Source organism: Beta vulgaris, chromosome 9 (genome assembly GCF_026745355.1).
Source record: "Beta vulgaris subsp. vulgaris cultivar EL10 chromosome 9, EL10.2, whole genome shotgun sequence".
In the NCBI taxonomy this organism is placed as follows: Eukaryota; Viridiplantae; Streptophyta; class Magnoliopsida; order Caryophyllales; family Amaranthaceae; genus Beta; species Beta vulgaris.
In genome coordinates, this window is record NC_079210.1 from 48,415,104 (window position 1) to 48,431,095 (window position 15,992).

The following is a 15,992-nucleotide window of genomic DNA, read 5'->3' on the forward strand; positions in this document are numbered from 1 at the left end:
AACAGCTAATCGATCGAATGCATATATTTATGATATGATAGTGGCATACTGTCATTATTACTTGGTTTCTTTGGTAATGCAATGGGTTTGATCCTCCGCAGAGACTTATAGGTGATCTCGCAACCCACAAAAGCCTAACTTGTGAGAGATCGAGGAAAGGTTATATTGTATTCATGCCAAGTTATGCATGCATATATTGTATATCAGATAAAGTTTGGTTTAGTAATAGGGTTTTTTTACTTGATGACTTAAAAGGTCTCAAAACATCTATACTAATATATTAAAAGGCGTTTCCAAATAAGGAACTGTGTCATAGGACGTTATGGGGTTGTTTGGCAATCAACTGTTGTTGGTTGTTGGCTTTTGCATTGGCTGGTTTTGTTGGCTTGTTTGACTGACTGGAAGCATCGGCCGTATGTACTGACTTTTTAAGTTGACTATTTAAGCCAACTGTTGCAAAAGCGTTTGGCAAAATTAATTGAAGTTGTTGGCTGTTTATTAGAAAGTTTGTGGGCCAATAAGCCAAAAGCTAGACATCTTTTTCATTTTGGCTTAAAAACCCAACTTTTCAGCCAATCAAAAAACCAATAACCAAACACTTTTTTTGGCTGTTTGACCAAATTGATAAGCCAAAAGCCGATGAAAAAGCCATTTACCAAACATGACCTATATCTGAGAGTGCTTACTTCATTACTCTATATACAATAAAAAAATTAGAAAATACATAATACATATAAGATTTGATCTCGTGAAATCATGATAATTAAATTTAACAATTAAATCAAGTAATATTTGGTTGTTATAATATTAGAAGTAAAATATTAATCAATAAAAATTATAATTACTCAAGATATAATTCGGACCTAAAAACTAGTTATTTAGTCTAAAAACTAGTTGAGATTTAATGAAAGTGAAAGAGGAAAAAGGAACGCAAGGTGCATGGGCCGTGGCTATTGCGTGACGAATAACGAGTACCATGAGAAAATCCACAAGCTAATTTCTCCTAGTTAACCTAATTAAAAATCTATTCCTTAGAATAGTTGTATGACTTCTACATGCAGTTCTATTCAAACTTGTTATCTCTATGGCTTTATGTCATTGACGAAGTATTTTGATTAGTACACACGGATAATGTTTTTAATTTTGTCTTGTTATGCAAGACTTGTTATTTCTTTGACGTGGTGGCTATGGAAAACTATTACTCCATCCGTGTTATAATATATATTGCTTGTTTTTCTCTTTTTGATGTCAAATTTTAATTTTTTTTTTATACCAAATATATGATTTTTTTTAGGTTCGCCTCAATGTGTATTTTCACAATATCAAGTCTTTTATATATTTTATTAATACGAAATTAAATATATTGAAGGTCAAATGTATATCTGGGAGACAGTGCAACAAGCAAACAAGCATTATCTTACAGTACGGAGTGAGTATTACTTAAATATTTAATAATGTATAGGAGTAGTATTGAAGTTTACTAGAATCGAGTAACTTTTTATGATAGGATGAAGAACTTTAGTCGATTGGAGTATCGGACTCAGGCGCGAAGTAAGAAGGTAAAAAAGCAAGTGGCTGATATGTTATTCACACATGAATTAATGTTCGGTTTTTTCACCAAGTACTCCCGAGTTTTCAAAAAATTCACCTAGTACCCTCCAAGTTTTCAAAATTCACAGGGTACCCCTAAGTTTCAAACTAATACACGGGGTACCCTTAAATGACCTTAATGACTAACGGCGTTAACCGCCGTTAGTCATTAACCCTAATTTTCTGTTTTCAACTCTAATTAACCTCTAAACCTAACCCTAACTCTAACCCTAATCCTAACCCTAACTCTAACCCTAAACCCTAAACCTAAACCTAACCACCCTTCCCCCACCCTCCCTACCCCCTGTCCCACCCTCACCCCACCGCCCCAACCCCCCTCCCTCACCCCAACAGCCCCCCTCCCCGACCCTCGCAACCCCCACCGCAGCCCCCCACCCTCCCTCCTCCACTCCACGCAATTTTCGCAACCCCTGAAATCTCACCCCTCCCCCACACCCGCCCCCCACAGCACACCCCCACCCTCGCGCCACCACCCTCGTTTTCGCATCCCCTGAAATCGCACCCCTCCCCCACCCTCGTTGCACCATCCTCCTCCAATTTCCGCGAAACAAATAGTCCCCCCACAGCGAAAAAAACAGAGGGAAGAAGAAGGGGTTGTGGGCGGCTCAGGCGGTGGAGTGCGAAAATGGAATGGGGTGGTGCTGTGGTTGGCGCGGGGTGGGGGAAGGTCGGGGGGCGCGCGATGGGGAGGGAGAGGTGGGGGGACTGCTGAAATGAACTGAGAGGGGAGGAGGGCGGCGCGAGGTGGGGGAGGGTCTGCGGGGGTAGGGAGGAGGGCGGCGTGAGAGTGCAAGGGTGGGGAGGAGGGCGGCGCGAGGGTGGGGGAGGGGGCAGGGTGGTGGGAGGGTGGGGGGGTGGGTGGTGGGGGGGTGGGTTAGGGTTAGTGTTAATGTTAGGATTTAGCGTTAGGGGTAGGGATTAGGATTAGGGTTAAGATAAGGGAATTAATTGGGGTTAAAGCAGAAAATTAAGGTTAATGACTAACGGCGGTTAACGCCGTTAGTCATTAAGGGCATTTAAGGGTACCCAGTGTATTAGTTTGAAACTTAGGGGTACCTTGTGAATTTTGAAAACTTGAAGGGTACCAGGTGAATTTTTTGAAAACTCGGGGGTACTTGGTGAAAAAACCGATTAATGTTTCATGCATATTGGTGATTTAGGTTGGATGTTTTCTTTAAGTAAATTTTTTTATTGAACTTATTTGATTTTAATTAATCTGAACCTATTGGGACCAATATAAATTTATTATTAGAGTATTCAAGTTTATTTTATAAGGTGTTTGAACTTATTGAAATTTATCTGAACTTATCTTAATTTCTTGAAACTCAATTGAACATATATTGGAACTTAATTATTATTTGAAATTATTAAATATACTTATTTTTTTTAAGGTGAATAGGCTTTTTTAGCCCACATATTCTCACCTCGATCCTTTAAACCGAACTACAACTGATAAAAAGAATCTGAAAAGAAAACACACACACTAATAGGATCATTAATCCTAAGAGTTGATAAATCCTCATTGTATTAAGAAATGTAGAATCAATGAGGAAAATGTTGTATTTAGGGTGCATAAACTTTACCTAAACTTATTTGCAATTGAATATGAGATCGTTGGACCTTTTAATGTTATATGAGAGCTTGTTAGACCCGACATGACATGAACAAATCTACTTTCACTTTATGTTTTGACTTGGCACCTAATTGGACTTTATTAACTGAAACACTTAATTATTTTTTAAAGGTGAAATAAACGCACTCTACTTATTTAATCCACTTACTAGAAATAGAAATTAAAGTAATCATTTATTTTTATTTAATGGGTAAATTTTGTAAACAATATATGTATTTACTTAATGAGCTTGTCTTGTAAGGACCGCCTACTTTTAAATTAAAATTAGCCAATGATAAGCCTAATATTAAAAAGTAAATAAACTCAATAGTAATTAGGTTAATTTCTTTCGGTGACTAGTTTAATTCATTTAGTGACTAGGTCTACATTTATATGAAAACTAAACGGTCTCTTTTAATAATTTTTGTTACTTAATTAAGGAAGGAACCAATGAGTTTTGCCTTATATCTTGAACCAATCAATTACGAGCTAGAGTAGTTCTTTTTATTTTATTTATGCAAATCAGTGAAACATTACTAGTTCTTCATTGACTACAAATTGATCGAAGTCTTAATTAAACCTTCCCACCTTTCAAATAATACTAGTACTATACTAACAATTATGTAAAAACGTGTTGCCTAAAATGGACTAAATGGCAAACAACATTCTCTAATTAACTCTTCATAAAATAACTTTAATATGATCTTTATAAATTCAGCAACAACTGCATAGTAGACTGCTATTATGGCGGAATTCATTAGTCAATGTAGGGAGAGAAAGAAAAACACACGCCTTTAGTGGATGCCTATATCTACGGCATAGTCAATTAAGGCTATAATTCTCATAGGTTTAAGCTATTTATTTACATTTGCTCAAGATAAATTATATATATGACATAGTCAATTAAGGATGTAATTCTCATAATTGATATATAAGGAGATATGGAGCAGCATAATATTAGATATCAATTATGAGAATGCTACTTTCTACATAATCATTTGGTCCATTTGGAATGAAACAAAATGGAAAAATCGAACGAGCTTGTTGCGCGGACCACTGATGTCGTCCCATTCTTGAGTGAGTTGGAGGGCAACCATCTTATTCACTGAACTAGTTAAAAAGCAGCTTTTAAGTGTCGGTAACGAGACATTTTTGTCTATCAGAAAATGTTTTGGAACTTGTAGCTCTACGGATCAAATAAGTGAGTTAATCCTTAATCTTCATAAAACTTGGATGGTGGATAAAAGTATGAATGGGTCCTTTCCTTTACTCATGTATTATATTCTCCATAACCCACAATTGTCTTGTTGGGTGTGGATTGATATCTTCAATAGCTATAGAAATGTAAAATTGAGTTACTTAAGGCTTGTTCGTTATCGTTTTTTGTTTTCAGTTTTTTGTGTTTTTCAAAACTAAAAACCAGAAATTGGAAACAAGAAAAAGTGGTTTTCACTTTTCAGTTACCCGTTTTCAAAATTATTATGTTCCCAATAAAATTGACTAATTTTTTACTCACTATAAGACATATATCATATGACTTTGAAAATAAAAAAACCAAAACATAGAAAACCACAGTAATACCGAACAGACTCTTAATAATTTTGATGGTTTAATATCTATGATGCATTATATTGATATTTTTTTTATCAATGTAATTTTTTTGGTCATAAGTATGTTTGAATAAGAGTAAATACTTTTGCTTTTTATTATAGAAGTTCTTGATATTCTTACCCAAATCAAGTAAACAAGAAAATATGCAGATTAGTGGGATTGATAAGAAATACAACTTCTTACTTATTAATCGAAAGAACTCTTTTTTTTGCCTTATGACAGGTTACGGGTCATATATGTATTTTTAGGCATAATGTTGGGGTGTGATGTGATTTTTGTCAAAGATTTGCATTAAATATGTACTAGCAAGAAAAGCGATTTATTTAGGGCAAGGTCGATCACAAGATCGATCAGATTCAAAATATAGCTTAGCTGTCTAAAGCAACATCACTGGAAAGTCAACTACTACAAATCCATAATTTTACAATTCCTCTATTACTAAAATTTTGCCCTAATCAAACATCCTCCCTTCTTACATTCATCCATTACCACCAAGGATGTCTTGGCCTAGTGGTTAAAATTGAGGTGCTGTAGGTCATAGGTTCGAATCTCCCATTCCCTTCTTTGTACTTTGTACCGCCTTTGTGGCTCATATGGATAAACAAAAAACATTCATCCATTACCAAATATTGCACCAATTCCCTTCAAAAAAAAAAAAAGATTGCACCAATATCACAAATTTATGATTACTTCCATTACTACCTTTTATATTGTTTCTTGTAGAAAAATATATACATACTTCATTATAAATAAGTGAAACATTTCTCTCTTTTATGTGAGAGTTTTTTGAGACAAATATTGTACTTATTTCTGAACAGAGTAAGTATAAATTTAAATTGTAATCCATCATGCAATGGAAGAGATAGACCCCACTTAAATTAAAGTTATAGAGATATCCTTAAAGGTACAATTACAAACATTTTTTTTTTCCGGGGTAAACATTCTTTTGTTTTTTTTGACGGGCCAAACATTCTTAAATATCTAGCTGTTCTCTTTCTTGTATTGGTAAATTCATAAAGTTTCTTCATTTTTAGGCTCCGTTTCTTCATTTTTAGCTAAGCTGAGTAAAAATAAGTTTAGGAAAAATGTACTTCCTAGAAAATAGAATTTTTCATGTTCAACCTAGAGGTGATCATTTTGGCCCGGCCTGTTTTTGGGCAGAATTTTTCGGCCCGCGGGCCGGGCTGGGCCTGACCCGGTCGTTTTTTTTTTTGTTTTTGGGCGGGCTTTGGGCAAGCTAAAAACGTTTTTTTAGTCTATTTTTTGGCCCGACCCGTTTTGGCCCGCAAAAGCCCGTAAAGCTCGGCCCGAAATAGCGGGCTTTGGACACAAAAATTTGGCCCGAATTTTGGCCCGGCCAATGGGCAAATTTTTTGGCCGCGGCCCGACACGAACCCGGCCCATGATCACCTCTAAGTTCAACCAAATGAGCCCTATAAATTATTTATTATGATTTGTCTTGATTTAGACATATAATAGTAGGGTTATGTTTCCAAATTCTTCCTCAAACGTATGTGTGGAGATATATTATACAAAGTATGAATGTATAATAATATTACTAATTTTGTTTTATGATTTTTTATATATTGAGTTATATACTAAAATATATGGTGTCTATATTATTATTCTTATTATATGTGTTGTATTGTTGAGTAAAAGAGGGAAAAAATATGTAATAAATTATTTTAAAATGATGATCAATACAAGCGAATGAACTAATTGGATTTTTTTGACGTATATGTAAAATATGAAAATAATAATAGTGATACACGAGATTCAACCATATCTTCACAAGTACTTTCACATAATTTGACCACATGTACATTTAATTTGAATATGTGATTTACTAATAGGATAGATCGATAGAGGTACTTATAATTGTAATCAAATACCGATACAATCTAATACTATAGTAAAAGTTTCAACTAGTTCCGATTAAGTCAAATGCTAACTAAATTGTCATCTCTAGTAAATTGTAGAAAAGTACTATTTCCATTTTTTTTGTTCAATTTAATTGCCTCTTGACAATTTCTAATGCAAAATTTACCCATTGATATCTTAATCGTTGTATTCATATGAAATGTTATAAATTGAAACGAATCCAACAAATGCATACACAGTGATATATTTTCTTACACGCATTGATCAGAAATTATGTTCAATATCTAACTCCGTCATCAAGAAATTCTACATAAAAACAACGACGAAGAGAGTACCAACGAATTCAACTCCATTATCAAGACATTCTATTTTAGCTCCATTATCAAGAGATCCCATTTTCACCTTTCATATTTCAGAATATAAAATTTCCATTTTCACTTTGATAATAGTATCTTGACTCAAAATCATTTTTGGACCAGCCAAAAAGCCATTAAAAAAATCGCTTACATTGCATATTATCACATCAAAAATTATTAAAAGAGACGGTCTAATTTTAATATAAAAGTAGACCTAGTCATTAAATGAATTAAACTAGTCATCAAAAGAAATTAACCTAGTCATTATTGGGTTAATTCTCTTTTTATTATTGGACTTATCATTGCCTAATTTTAATTTAAAAGTAGGCGGTCTTTTACAAGACAAACTCTTATCACATTGCATATTATCTCTATATTTTTTTACTTGCATCATTTGTTTTTTCACATTAGTCGAGTCGATTATTTAAACGTTAATATTTCTTGTTAGGTGTAAGTAAAAATTACAAAAATTTGATATTTGTAACCCTCGCATTGAGACGAATCTAACAAGACTCCACCTGACTATGTTTTTTCTTATATAATAATACAAGATAGCTTAACAAGTTCGTTGCTGAATAGTGCCACAAAACCAAATGGTGCAATTAAAAAAGTACTGAGGTAGAGATGGCCAACAGTGCGGGCCAATCCAGCCCATCCAACCCAGCCCACCTCGTGGGTCGTGTGGGCCGGGCCAGCAAAAAGCCCGGTGCAGCCCAACTCGAACCGTGAAATTGGCGGGTGGGCCGTGGGCTAGATTTCTTGAGCCCAACCCACTAAAGCCCACTACTAAAACCGCCCAGCTCGGACCATGAAACCGGTCCAACCTGGCCCATGAACCAGACCAGTCCAATCCAAGTAAATATTGAACCAAATTGTGTATATTTTAATCAAATTGTATACATTCTAATCAAATTGCATATATTATAATTCAATAAAATTTAAAAGTAATGAAATTATTCATTAATATTAATATTTGTATATATTTTTAATTTATTTTGAAGATTTTATATAACAATAATGAATAATTTCAATGATTAAATAATTTTGAAAATAAAATTCTCATGCCCGCCCGTCAGCCCGGTCCAGCCCACCAAACCAACGAACCGTAAAAACCGGTAACAGACCGATATGGGCCAAGATTTTTCAGCCCATGAACCAGCCCGCCCAGCCCATGAATTTCACGGTCCGGTCCTGGGCCGTGAAATCTCAGCCCCGCCCACAACGGCCCATCGTCCAGCCCACACCAGTGGCCATCACTATACAGAGGTATACAGAGATAGTATAAGGCCATGTTTGGCACTAGTATTTAAGGTAACAATTAGCGATTTGACAAGATTAAAACGCTACTTAAGAAAATTATGAGTATTTGGTAAGGTAGTGGTTGTAACTTGTAGTTAGGGATGTGCACAAATCTATCTGGACCGGAATTTGGACCGGGCTGGAGATTCCGGTCCGATTCCCGATCCGCCAAATATCAGGATTCCGTTAACAGCTACTAGAACCGCTAATTTTGCCAAACATGTTTTAAGATTTGTTCAAGACTAGATTAGACTACTATTTTTTTTTTAAAAAAAAAAACTCAAGAATAAATCTTTTTAAAGACTTTTCCAAGGTCCCCCAAAAACTATTTTTTACAACAACAAATATACCCAAAGGCCAAAACCAAAGAGATGCATCTCATGCATGTCATCATCTAAAAAAATTGTCCCATATTTTTTCAACTTTTTAGTAATAAAAGTAGGCTATGCATTTGTGTGTTTGAGAGTGACATCTTCAAAAAAAAATTAAATTAAATATTTTTTATTTTTTTTGAAGACAGACGGCTTGACCAGCCCAAACTTCAAATCAAACCAACCAAATCTCTCTCCTCTTTCTCTCACATTATTATGAACACTTGCTAATTACTACACCAATTTATCATTAACTATTTATAGTTTAATACCCATTTGGAAGTAAATATTTTTTTTATACTATATGATCTCAAATTAATATTTATCTCAACCCTCCAAAACCCCATTGTCAAACCAAGAAATTTTCAAGCTTATATTGGAAATTTTATATTTTTAGAGAGAGAAAAAGTTGGTGAGAAAAACTGTAAGAATTTTGATGAAAAGTTGTGGGAGAGCTTGATTTTTCACTACCAGAATAAGAGGTAAGAAAGCTCAGATTTTTTTTTCTTTTTGCTTTCTCTCTCTACCTTGAGAAAGAAAAAGTAGAAATCTTTATTTTATATTGAGCAAGGAAAAAAAAAACTTGTAATTCAGCATTGTTTATGTTGTTTTTTTTGGGTTTTTTCTTAACTACCCTCAATGATTACTGTGATGTTTGTGAGAAACTGTTGCATAGAAGAATAAAAATAAGACTGAGTTAAGTTGAGTTGAAGAAAGAACAGAAAAGAAAAAGATGTGTAGATCAGTATTTTATTGCTATATGTTGTTGTTGTTGTTGTTAAATGCTTGAAAATGGATCGATTTAGAAAACCCAATTTGTTATTTGTTATAGAATCTGTGTTATTATGGTGGTGGTTGTTGGGATTTGGGAGTACATTGGTTTTGGTTGTTGGTCAACAGCAGCAACAGCAAACTTTGGGTTCAGAAAGAGTGGCTCTGATACAACTTAGATCTTCACTGGGTCTTAGAGCTAGGGAATGGCCGATCAAACCGGACCCGTGTTCGAATTGGAGTGGAATTCAGTGCATAAATGGTTCTGTTGTTGGGATTAACATATCAGGGTTTAGGAGGACTAGAATTGGGGGTGAAAACCCTCAATTTGGTGTTGATGCTATTGGTAATTTGACCAATTTAGTGTCATTTAATGCCTCGTTATTCGCCCTTCCTGGACCGATACCTGATTGGTTCGGGCAGAGGTTGGGAAATTTGCAAGTGCTTGATCTTCATTCTTGTTCAATAAGAGGTTCTATACCTTTGAGCTTGGGGAGGTTGAGAAGGTTAAGGACTTTGGTTTTGTCTCATAATGATCTTAGTGGTGATTTTCCATCGAGTTTTGGTCAACTGGTGAACCTATCTATTCTTGATCTTTCACACAATTCACTTAACGGGTCAATACCTGATTCCTTTGCCTCCATGAGGAATCTGTCGTTTCTTGATTTATCATCGAATTCCTTCTCCGGGCCAATCCCTCGTAGTATTGGTGTTTTGCAGAATCTCAGGACTTTGAATTTTTCTAACAATAGTCTAATGTCCACTGTCCCCCCTCAACTTGGTGATCTTAGGAGCCTGGTTGACCTTGACCTTAGCTTTAATACTCTGGTGAGTACGTTGCCTGTGGATTTAAGGGGGTTGAGGAGTTTAAGAACAATGGTAATTGGGAACAATAGACTTTCTGGTGCACTGCCAGATGATTTGTTCACAGCTTTGACTAGGTTGGAGATTGTGGATTTGAGCCACAACAATCTTTCAGGTGCTATTCCTGATGCATTATGGTCGATCGCCACGTTGCGCCTTGTTGATGTCTCTGGAAATAATTTTACGGGTGTCCTTCCAAATATTACCTTGAATCGCAATGCCACTGCTGCAGTGCTTAATCTCTCTGATAACGAATATTATGGGGCACTAAATTCGGCTCTCCAGAGGTTTAGTTCGATTGATTTATCAGGCAATTACTTTGAGGGAGAGGTACCAGAGTTTATGAGTGTTGATGCATTGATTAGTGCTAATTGTCTACAAAATGCTTCGGGTCAGAAGACAGAAGAGGAGTGTTCCTCATTCTATGCATCAAAAGATATGGTCTTTGACGATTTTGGGCGTCCAAGTACAAATTTGTCTCCAGATGCAGGACCAGGGCCTACGAGGAGGAGCCACAGACGCACTATTATATTGGCTTCAGTTCTGGGGGGTGTTGGTCTATTGCTATTGTTGCTGTTGCTGCTATTACTGTTCATATGTGCCCGAAGGAAGCGTGGTACAAGGCAAAGAGGGAACGGTGTGGGTCCAATTCCTCCAACTGGGGCTGGTCCACCTTCACCAGGGGTATCAATAAATTTTTCAAGTTTGGGAGAAGGATTTACGTATCAGCAGCTACTTGATGCAACAAACAACTTCAGTGATTTGAACCTCATTAAAAATGGGCATTCTGGTGATTTATACCGAGGTTCCCTTGAAGGCGGCATCTCTGTGGTTGTTAAAAGAGTCAACTTGAATTCAGTTAAAAGGGAGTCATACCTTGTAGAGTTGGACTTTTTCAGTAAAGTATCTCATCCCAGATTGGTTCCACTTTTGGGATACTGCTTGGATCAGGAAAATGAGAAATACCTTGTTTACAAGTACATGCCCAATGCAGATTTATCAAGTTCTTTGTACAGGAAGGTCAATTCAGATGATACTATGCAATCCCTTGATTGGATAACAAGACTAAAGATAGCCATAGGAGCAGCAGAGGGTCTATCATACCTACATCATGAATGTACACCACCCTTTGTTCACAGGTAAGCTATATTTACATTCTTTTTGTCGCCCAAGGTCGCTTTTTGGTGGTTACTCTATGTTTTTGGAAACTCATAATCTGTTTTGAAATGATTAAAATCATGATCGTTTTCTTTTTGATCATTTCTATCTGTGATTGACTTATAGCAATTAACAGCTATTAGTGAGCAGAGAGTAGGAAGCAGACTGTTAACTTTAGGTGCATTGTCCAACAATGGCTGGCTGTATCTTCTATTTGGTGACGGATCGGTACTTCATGTGCTTCAAAAGAACTTTTTTGAGTTAGATAGAGGATAGGCCTCAGGCTTTGCACCTGAAATCCACTTATTAGAACTTATGAGGAACTTGTCACAGCTTATTGTAGTTGTAAATTGCACTTGGGTAGCAGTTATCTGAACTTCATTTTCCTGAAACTTGTTTTGTTTAAGGTGAAAAAAAATAGAGCCTCTACCGTTTGATTATGCCTCAATAAACTCATGTTGGCTGGAGCCATATAGTGTATCGATCTGTGTGCCATGTCCTCTGTCGGTCTTGTTTATGCTCTGGTGATATATCGTTCTTCTGTTGCAATTAGTCGTTCAATTTTTCTTTCTTCTTGAAGGGATGTACAAGCAAGCAGCATACTCCTTGACGATAAATTTGAAGTAAGACTTGGCAGTCTCAATGAGGTCTGTGTACAAGAAGGAGATACTCAGCCAGGAGTCATTACAAGATTGTTGCGGTTGCCCCAGTAAGTGCTTTTCCTTTTAGACTCGTCAACGTAGAGAGATAACATACTAAGACTTTTTGAGATTCGAAACATATGCATTGGGAACTACAATACACCTCTGGTCTAAGCCAAAGTCATATCCTATTCTTGGAATTATCCATTAGGAGAGCATTGGCTACTAAAGAATGATGTTTATTGTTATATGTCCATATAAATGCCCTTTTGTTATTTTAATTTTGCTTCCTCAGACCTATTGACCTATTTTGTGCCTGCATTTCTTTGTAAATGGTTTTTCCGATTATTTAAAGATTTCGTACTTTTGGCGCTTTACATGTACGAAGTACTTTACAAAATTATGGTAGGAGGCCTGTGATAAAGTATTTTCCCCTTTGTTGTAAAGTAGACTTAACGTGAACATATTCTGATATTTGTTTTGCTGATCTTCTGCAGGACCTCTGAACAAGGGCCATCAGGTATGTAAACTGGATTTGAAATGTATTTATATTGGTTTTCCCTGCTATCTGTCTATAAACTGGATTTGAAATGTATTTATATTGGTTTTCCCTGCTATCTGTCTATTACTCTATTATGGGGTACAAGGGATTAGAGACTGTTTTTGGAGTGTCTGAATGCCTCTTTGCTCTAACAGCTAGTTGATGGTTTTGTGGCATATAATAAAAACAAGGTTTACCGCTTATATATGACATATGTGTATTTTCTTTGCCTTGCCTTTCCCTTATTATCTTATAGATTATGATAAAGTTGTAAAGTGTCTGTTTAAGTTTCATCATTTTGAGTGTCACTAAATTCTACTTAGTGAAGGCTGTGTGTGGCGTCAATTTATGCTAAGACAAATGCTTGAGCTACGTGATTATAAGAATTCACTTTCTTTGGGCCTTGGGGCCAGCTTCCCAGGGTTAGAGATGAGGAGAAAAATATGACATTCCTTCATTTAGAAAGGAAAATGTTTTCCATCTTTGGGAGAAGTATTTTTCCTTCTTTGGAAAACTATTTTCAACTCTTCACAAACCAAATACAGGTATGTAAACCACTTTTCTAGGAAAATGTAAAAAAAAGCTTGAGACTTGCTCGAGTGCAAGTGTTATGAGCCGAGCAATCCCAAGCTCGGGTTCAGTTTGACTCGTTAACACGTCTAATTGTTGCACTTTTAGCTCTCCAGTGTAGCTATCTAATTGAAAATCTGTATATTGTTTAAGTCCTTAATTTTATGATAAGATGTATAGGCAAATTGTAAGAAAGAGTGGGTTCCTGGTCCTGTGGCTTAGGTGGAAGCTCTAAGTTTTTGTCCTGACAAGAAACGACATTAGTTGATTATTCTGATAGTGATCATATGTGCAATAGTGCAACTAGAATTCATTGGCTCTTAACCAGCTTTTCATGTTTCTATCCTGTGAATTTTATACATATGTTTTTATAATTGAGCTATAAGCCTTCAGTAATAGTAATACTCTATTTACATTCCAGGTTCTCAGACATCAACAAGTGCATATGATGTTTACTGCTTTGGAAAGGTGTTGCTTGAGCTAGTTACAGGTAAACTAGGCATCAGTGCGTCAAATGATACCAGTATGAAGGAGTGGATGGATCAAACGTTACCCTATATAAATATCTACGACAAGGAACTCGTACAGAAAATCGTAGATCCCTCTTTGATATACGACGAAGACCTCCTGGAAGAAGTCTGGGCAATGGCTATCGTTGCTAGATCATGCCTTAATCCAAAGCCTTCAAGACGGCCCCTCATGAGATATATCCTTAAAGCATTGGAAAACCCATTAAAGGTGGTACGAGAAGAAAATGTCGGGTCAGGAAGGCTTAGAACAACATCCTCTAGAGGATCTTGGAATGCTTCAGTATTTGGAAGTTGGAGGCAAAGCTTAGATGTTGGTGCCGCTCCTCCTGCTTCCCGAGTTGAAGGAACGGGAAGCCTTAAACAGTCAGGTACTTCCGGGTCACAAAGCAGCGGCAAGGTTGCTGGTGGGGGTGATAATTCTTCCTCACAGCGGCGGCAGTCTCGGGAGATATTCCCGGAACCCATTGACGTGCATGATGTAGAAAGACCATAGGCGAGATTCGAGAAGAATAAAGTCTACTCTATTCATGTCACATTCTTTGTCAATAACAGCTTGAGCCCCGGCTCACCAGTACCTCAGTTTATAGCACATTGGTGTTTTAGTTCTACAGTTTGTGGGTTTCGGGCCAGTTTTGGTGTCCATTGATTAAGTTTTCCGGAGGTGTACAGCCGTTACTCGTACTTCAGTGATGAAAAAGTTCAAAGTTTGAAGGAAGATCTGCAGCTACTTCTCAGTTTTAACTGATTGATGCATCTTGTATGAGAAAGTGGCAGCATTTCATTACAGTCATTATTCCCATTTAATTTGAGCTTGTAGAATGAGCTACTACAATTTTTTCTGTAATTGATCTATTTTATATTTCTGGTCCAAGTTGTGAAAGGTGTAAATTATTGTAGTTGTTTAGAAACTTCTTTGATTATTTCCCTTTTTAGGTTTCTACTATTTTGGTGGGATTCATGGGTGCAAAGAAGTGGAAAAGAAACAAACAAAAAAAAGCACAATATAACTTCATTTTTTTTTACCCTTGTCAATTGTCTGATTTGAAGAAATTCAGGTTCTAGTCATTGACAGTTTTTATGTCAATGGTTTGATTTCTGACGTCAATGGCTTGTTTTTTCTTTATTGCTGTTTACTACATCCGTTTTCTTTACTTGCTACATATACTTTTTTGACGATAAGTTTTTTCTTCTCACTTTTCTCTCTAATTTTATACTTCCACAATTAGAAAACGGTTTATAAAGCAAATGTAGCAGATGAAATATGAAGAAATCCAGTCGCATCGATTGCCCTCTTTGTTAATTGAAATATGAAGACAAAAATCTCCAAGTCTTCGAAACCTCCCCTCTCCGCTATATCCCACCTTCTAAGTACAATTAGACTTGTGAAAAACAATTAGGTAGTGTTTGGGAACTTGTATTTCATTTCAAATAATGAGTCTGATCTATCGAGTTTCAATTCTAACACGAATTTACCTTTTCTTTACCATGGAAGAAAGGAAGCCAATGTAAAGCGCGCTATATAATGATATGCTAGTTTCTGGACGAAAGCAAGCTGTGATTCCTCCCCCAAGTCTAGAAAAATAAGTGCTGGGTTTTAAAATCCAAGACTCAACACAAGACTCTAGCATGTAATGGAAAGTTTTGGTCTTAAAAAGAAAAAAAAAGGTCCTACCGAGATTTGAACTCGGGTTACTGGATTCAGAGTCCAATGTCCTAACCGCTAGACCATAGGACCATTTGTTGAAATGATAGTATCTAATTTTGTTTTTAACTTCGTAATCCTTCTAGCCACCGTCTTTACAAAACAAGACTTTACCTTATCAGATTTTCATTAATTCTTATTTTATTGTTTAGACTAATATAAAACTCAATCAAATTTATACTTCATCCTTCATAATATTCATAGGCTGTTTTGGAAAAAATATAAAAAATTGGATACTTGAATCTCTATTATTTTTAGGAATTATTGAAGACTAGTGTCCGTTCTTTTGACTAATATACTCCTAACCAGAAATGAAAAATAAAACACATACCACCTTATTAGTTCAAAATAAAAAAAGGGAAAGAAACCGATTTAACAAACTGCAAATCAGTTATCACTCATCTTTTGACTTAGCACGCATGGCGTGCATATAAGGCTAGCAGCGCTAATGCTTAGTGGTGAATGGTGATAATG

The 15,992-nt window shown here is 36.1% G+C and overlaps 1 protein-coding gene and 1 non-coding gene across 2 annotated transcripts; one reads left to right on the forward strand and one right to left on the reverse strand.

Moving 5' to 3' along the window:
• The first annotated feature begins 8,794 nt into the window (after positions 1-8,794).
• LOC104904355 (probable LRR receptor-like serine/threonine-protein kinase At2g16250) lies at positions 8,795-14,838 on the forward strand. The gene is made up of 4 exons (XM_010692581.4): positions 8,795-11,515; positions 12,115-12,243; positions 12,673-12,695; positions 13,708-14,838. Exons 1-4 carry the CDS (start codon positions 9,534-9,536, stop codon positions 14,307-14,309), a joined length of 2,736 nt encoding a protein of 911 aa, XP_010690883.1. The 5' UTR covers positions 8,795-9,533; the 3' UTR covers positions 14,310-14,838.
• A 641-nt stretch (positions 14,839-15,479) lies between these two features.
• Positions 15,480-15,551, reverse strand: TRNAQ-CUG (transfer RNA glutamine (anticodon CUG)). Its single transcript has one exon. It is a non-coding gene; the product is annotated as a tRNA-Gln (tRNA).
• Positions 15,552-15,992: the final 441 nt, after the last annotated feature.

Excerpts from the sequence above, each read along its gene's own strand:
- LOC104904355 (XM_010692581.4), top strand. The coding sequence starts at position 9,534 with ATGGATCGATTTAGAAAACCCAATTTGTTATTTGTTATAGAATCTGTG. Across the intron at positions 11,516-12,114 it reads ACACCACCCTTTGTTCACAG|GGATGTACAAGCAAGCAGCA; the intron begins GTAAGCTATATT and ends TTCTTCTTGAAG. Across the intron at positions 12,244-12,672 it reads AGATTGTTGCGGTTGCCCCA|GACCTCTGAACAAGGGCCAT; the intron begins GTAAGTGCTTTT and ends GATCTTCTGCAG.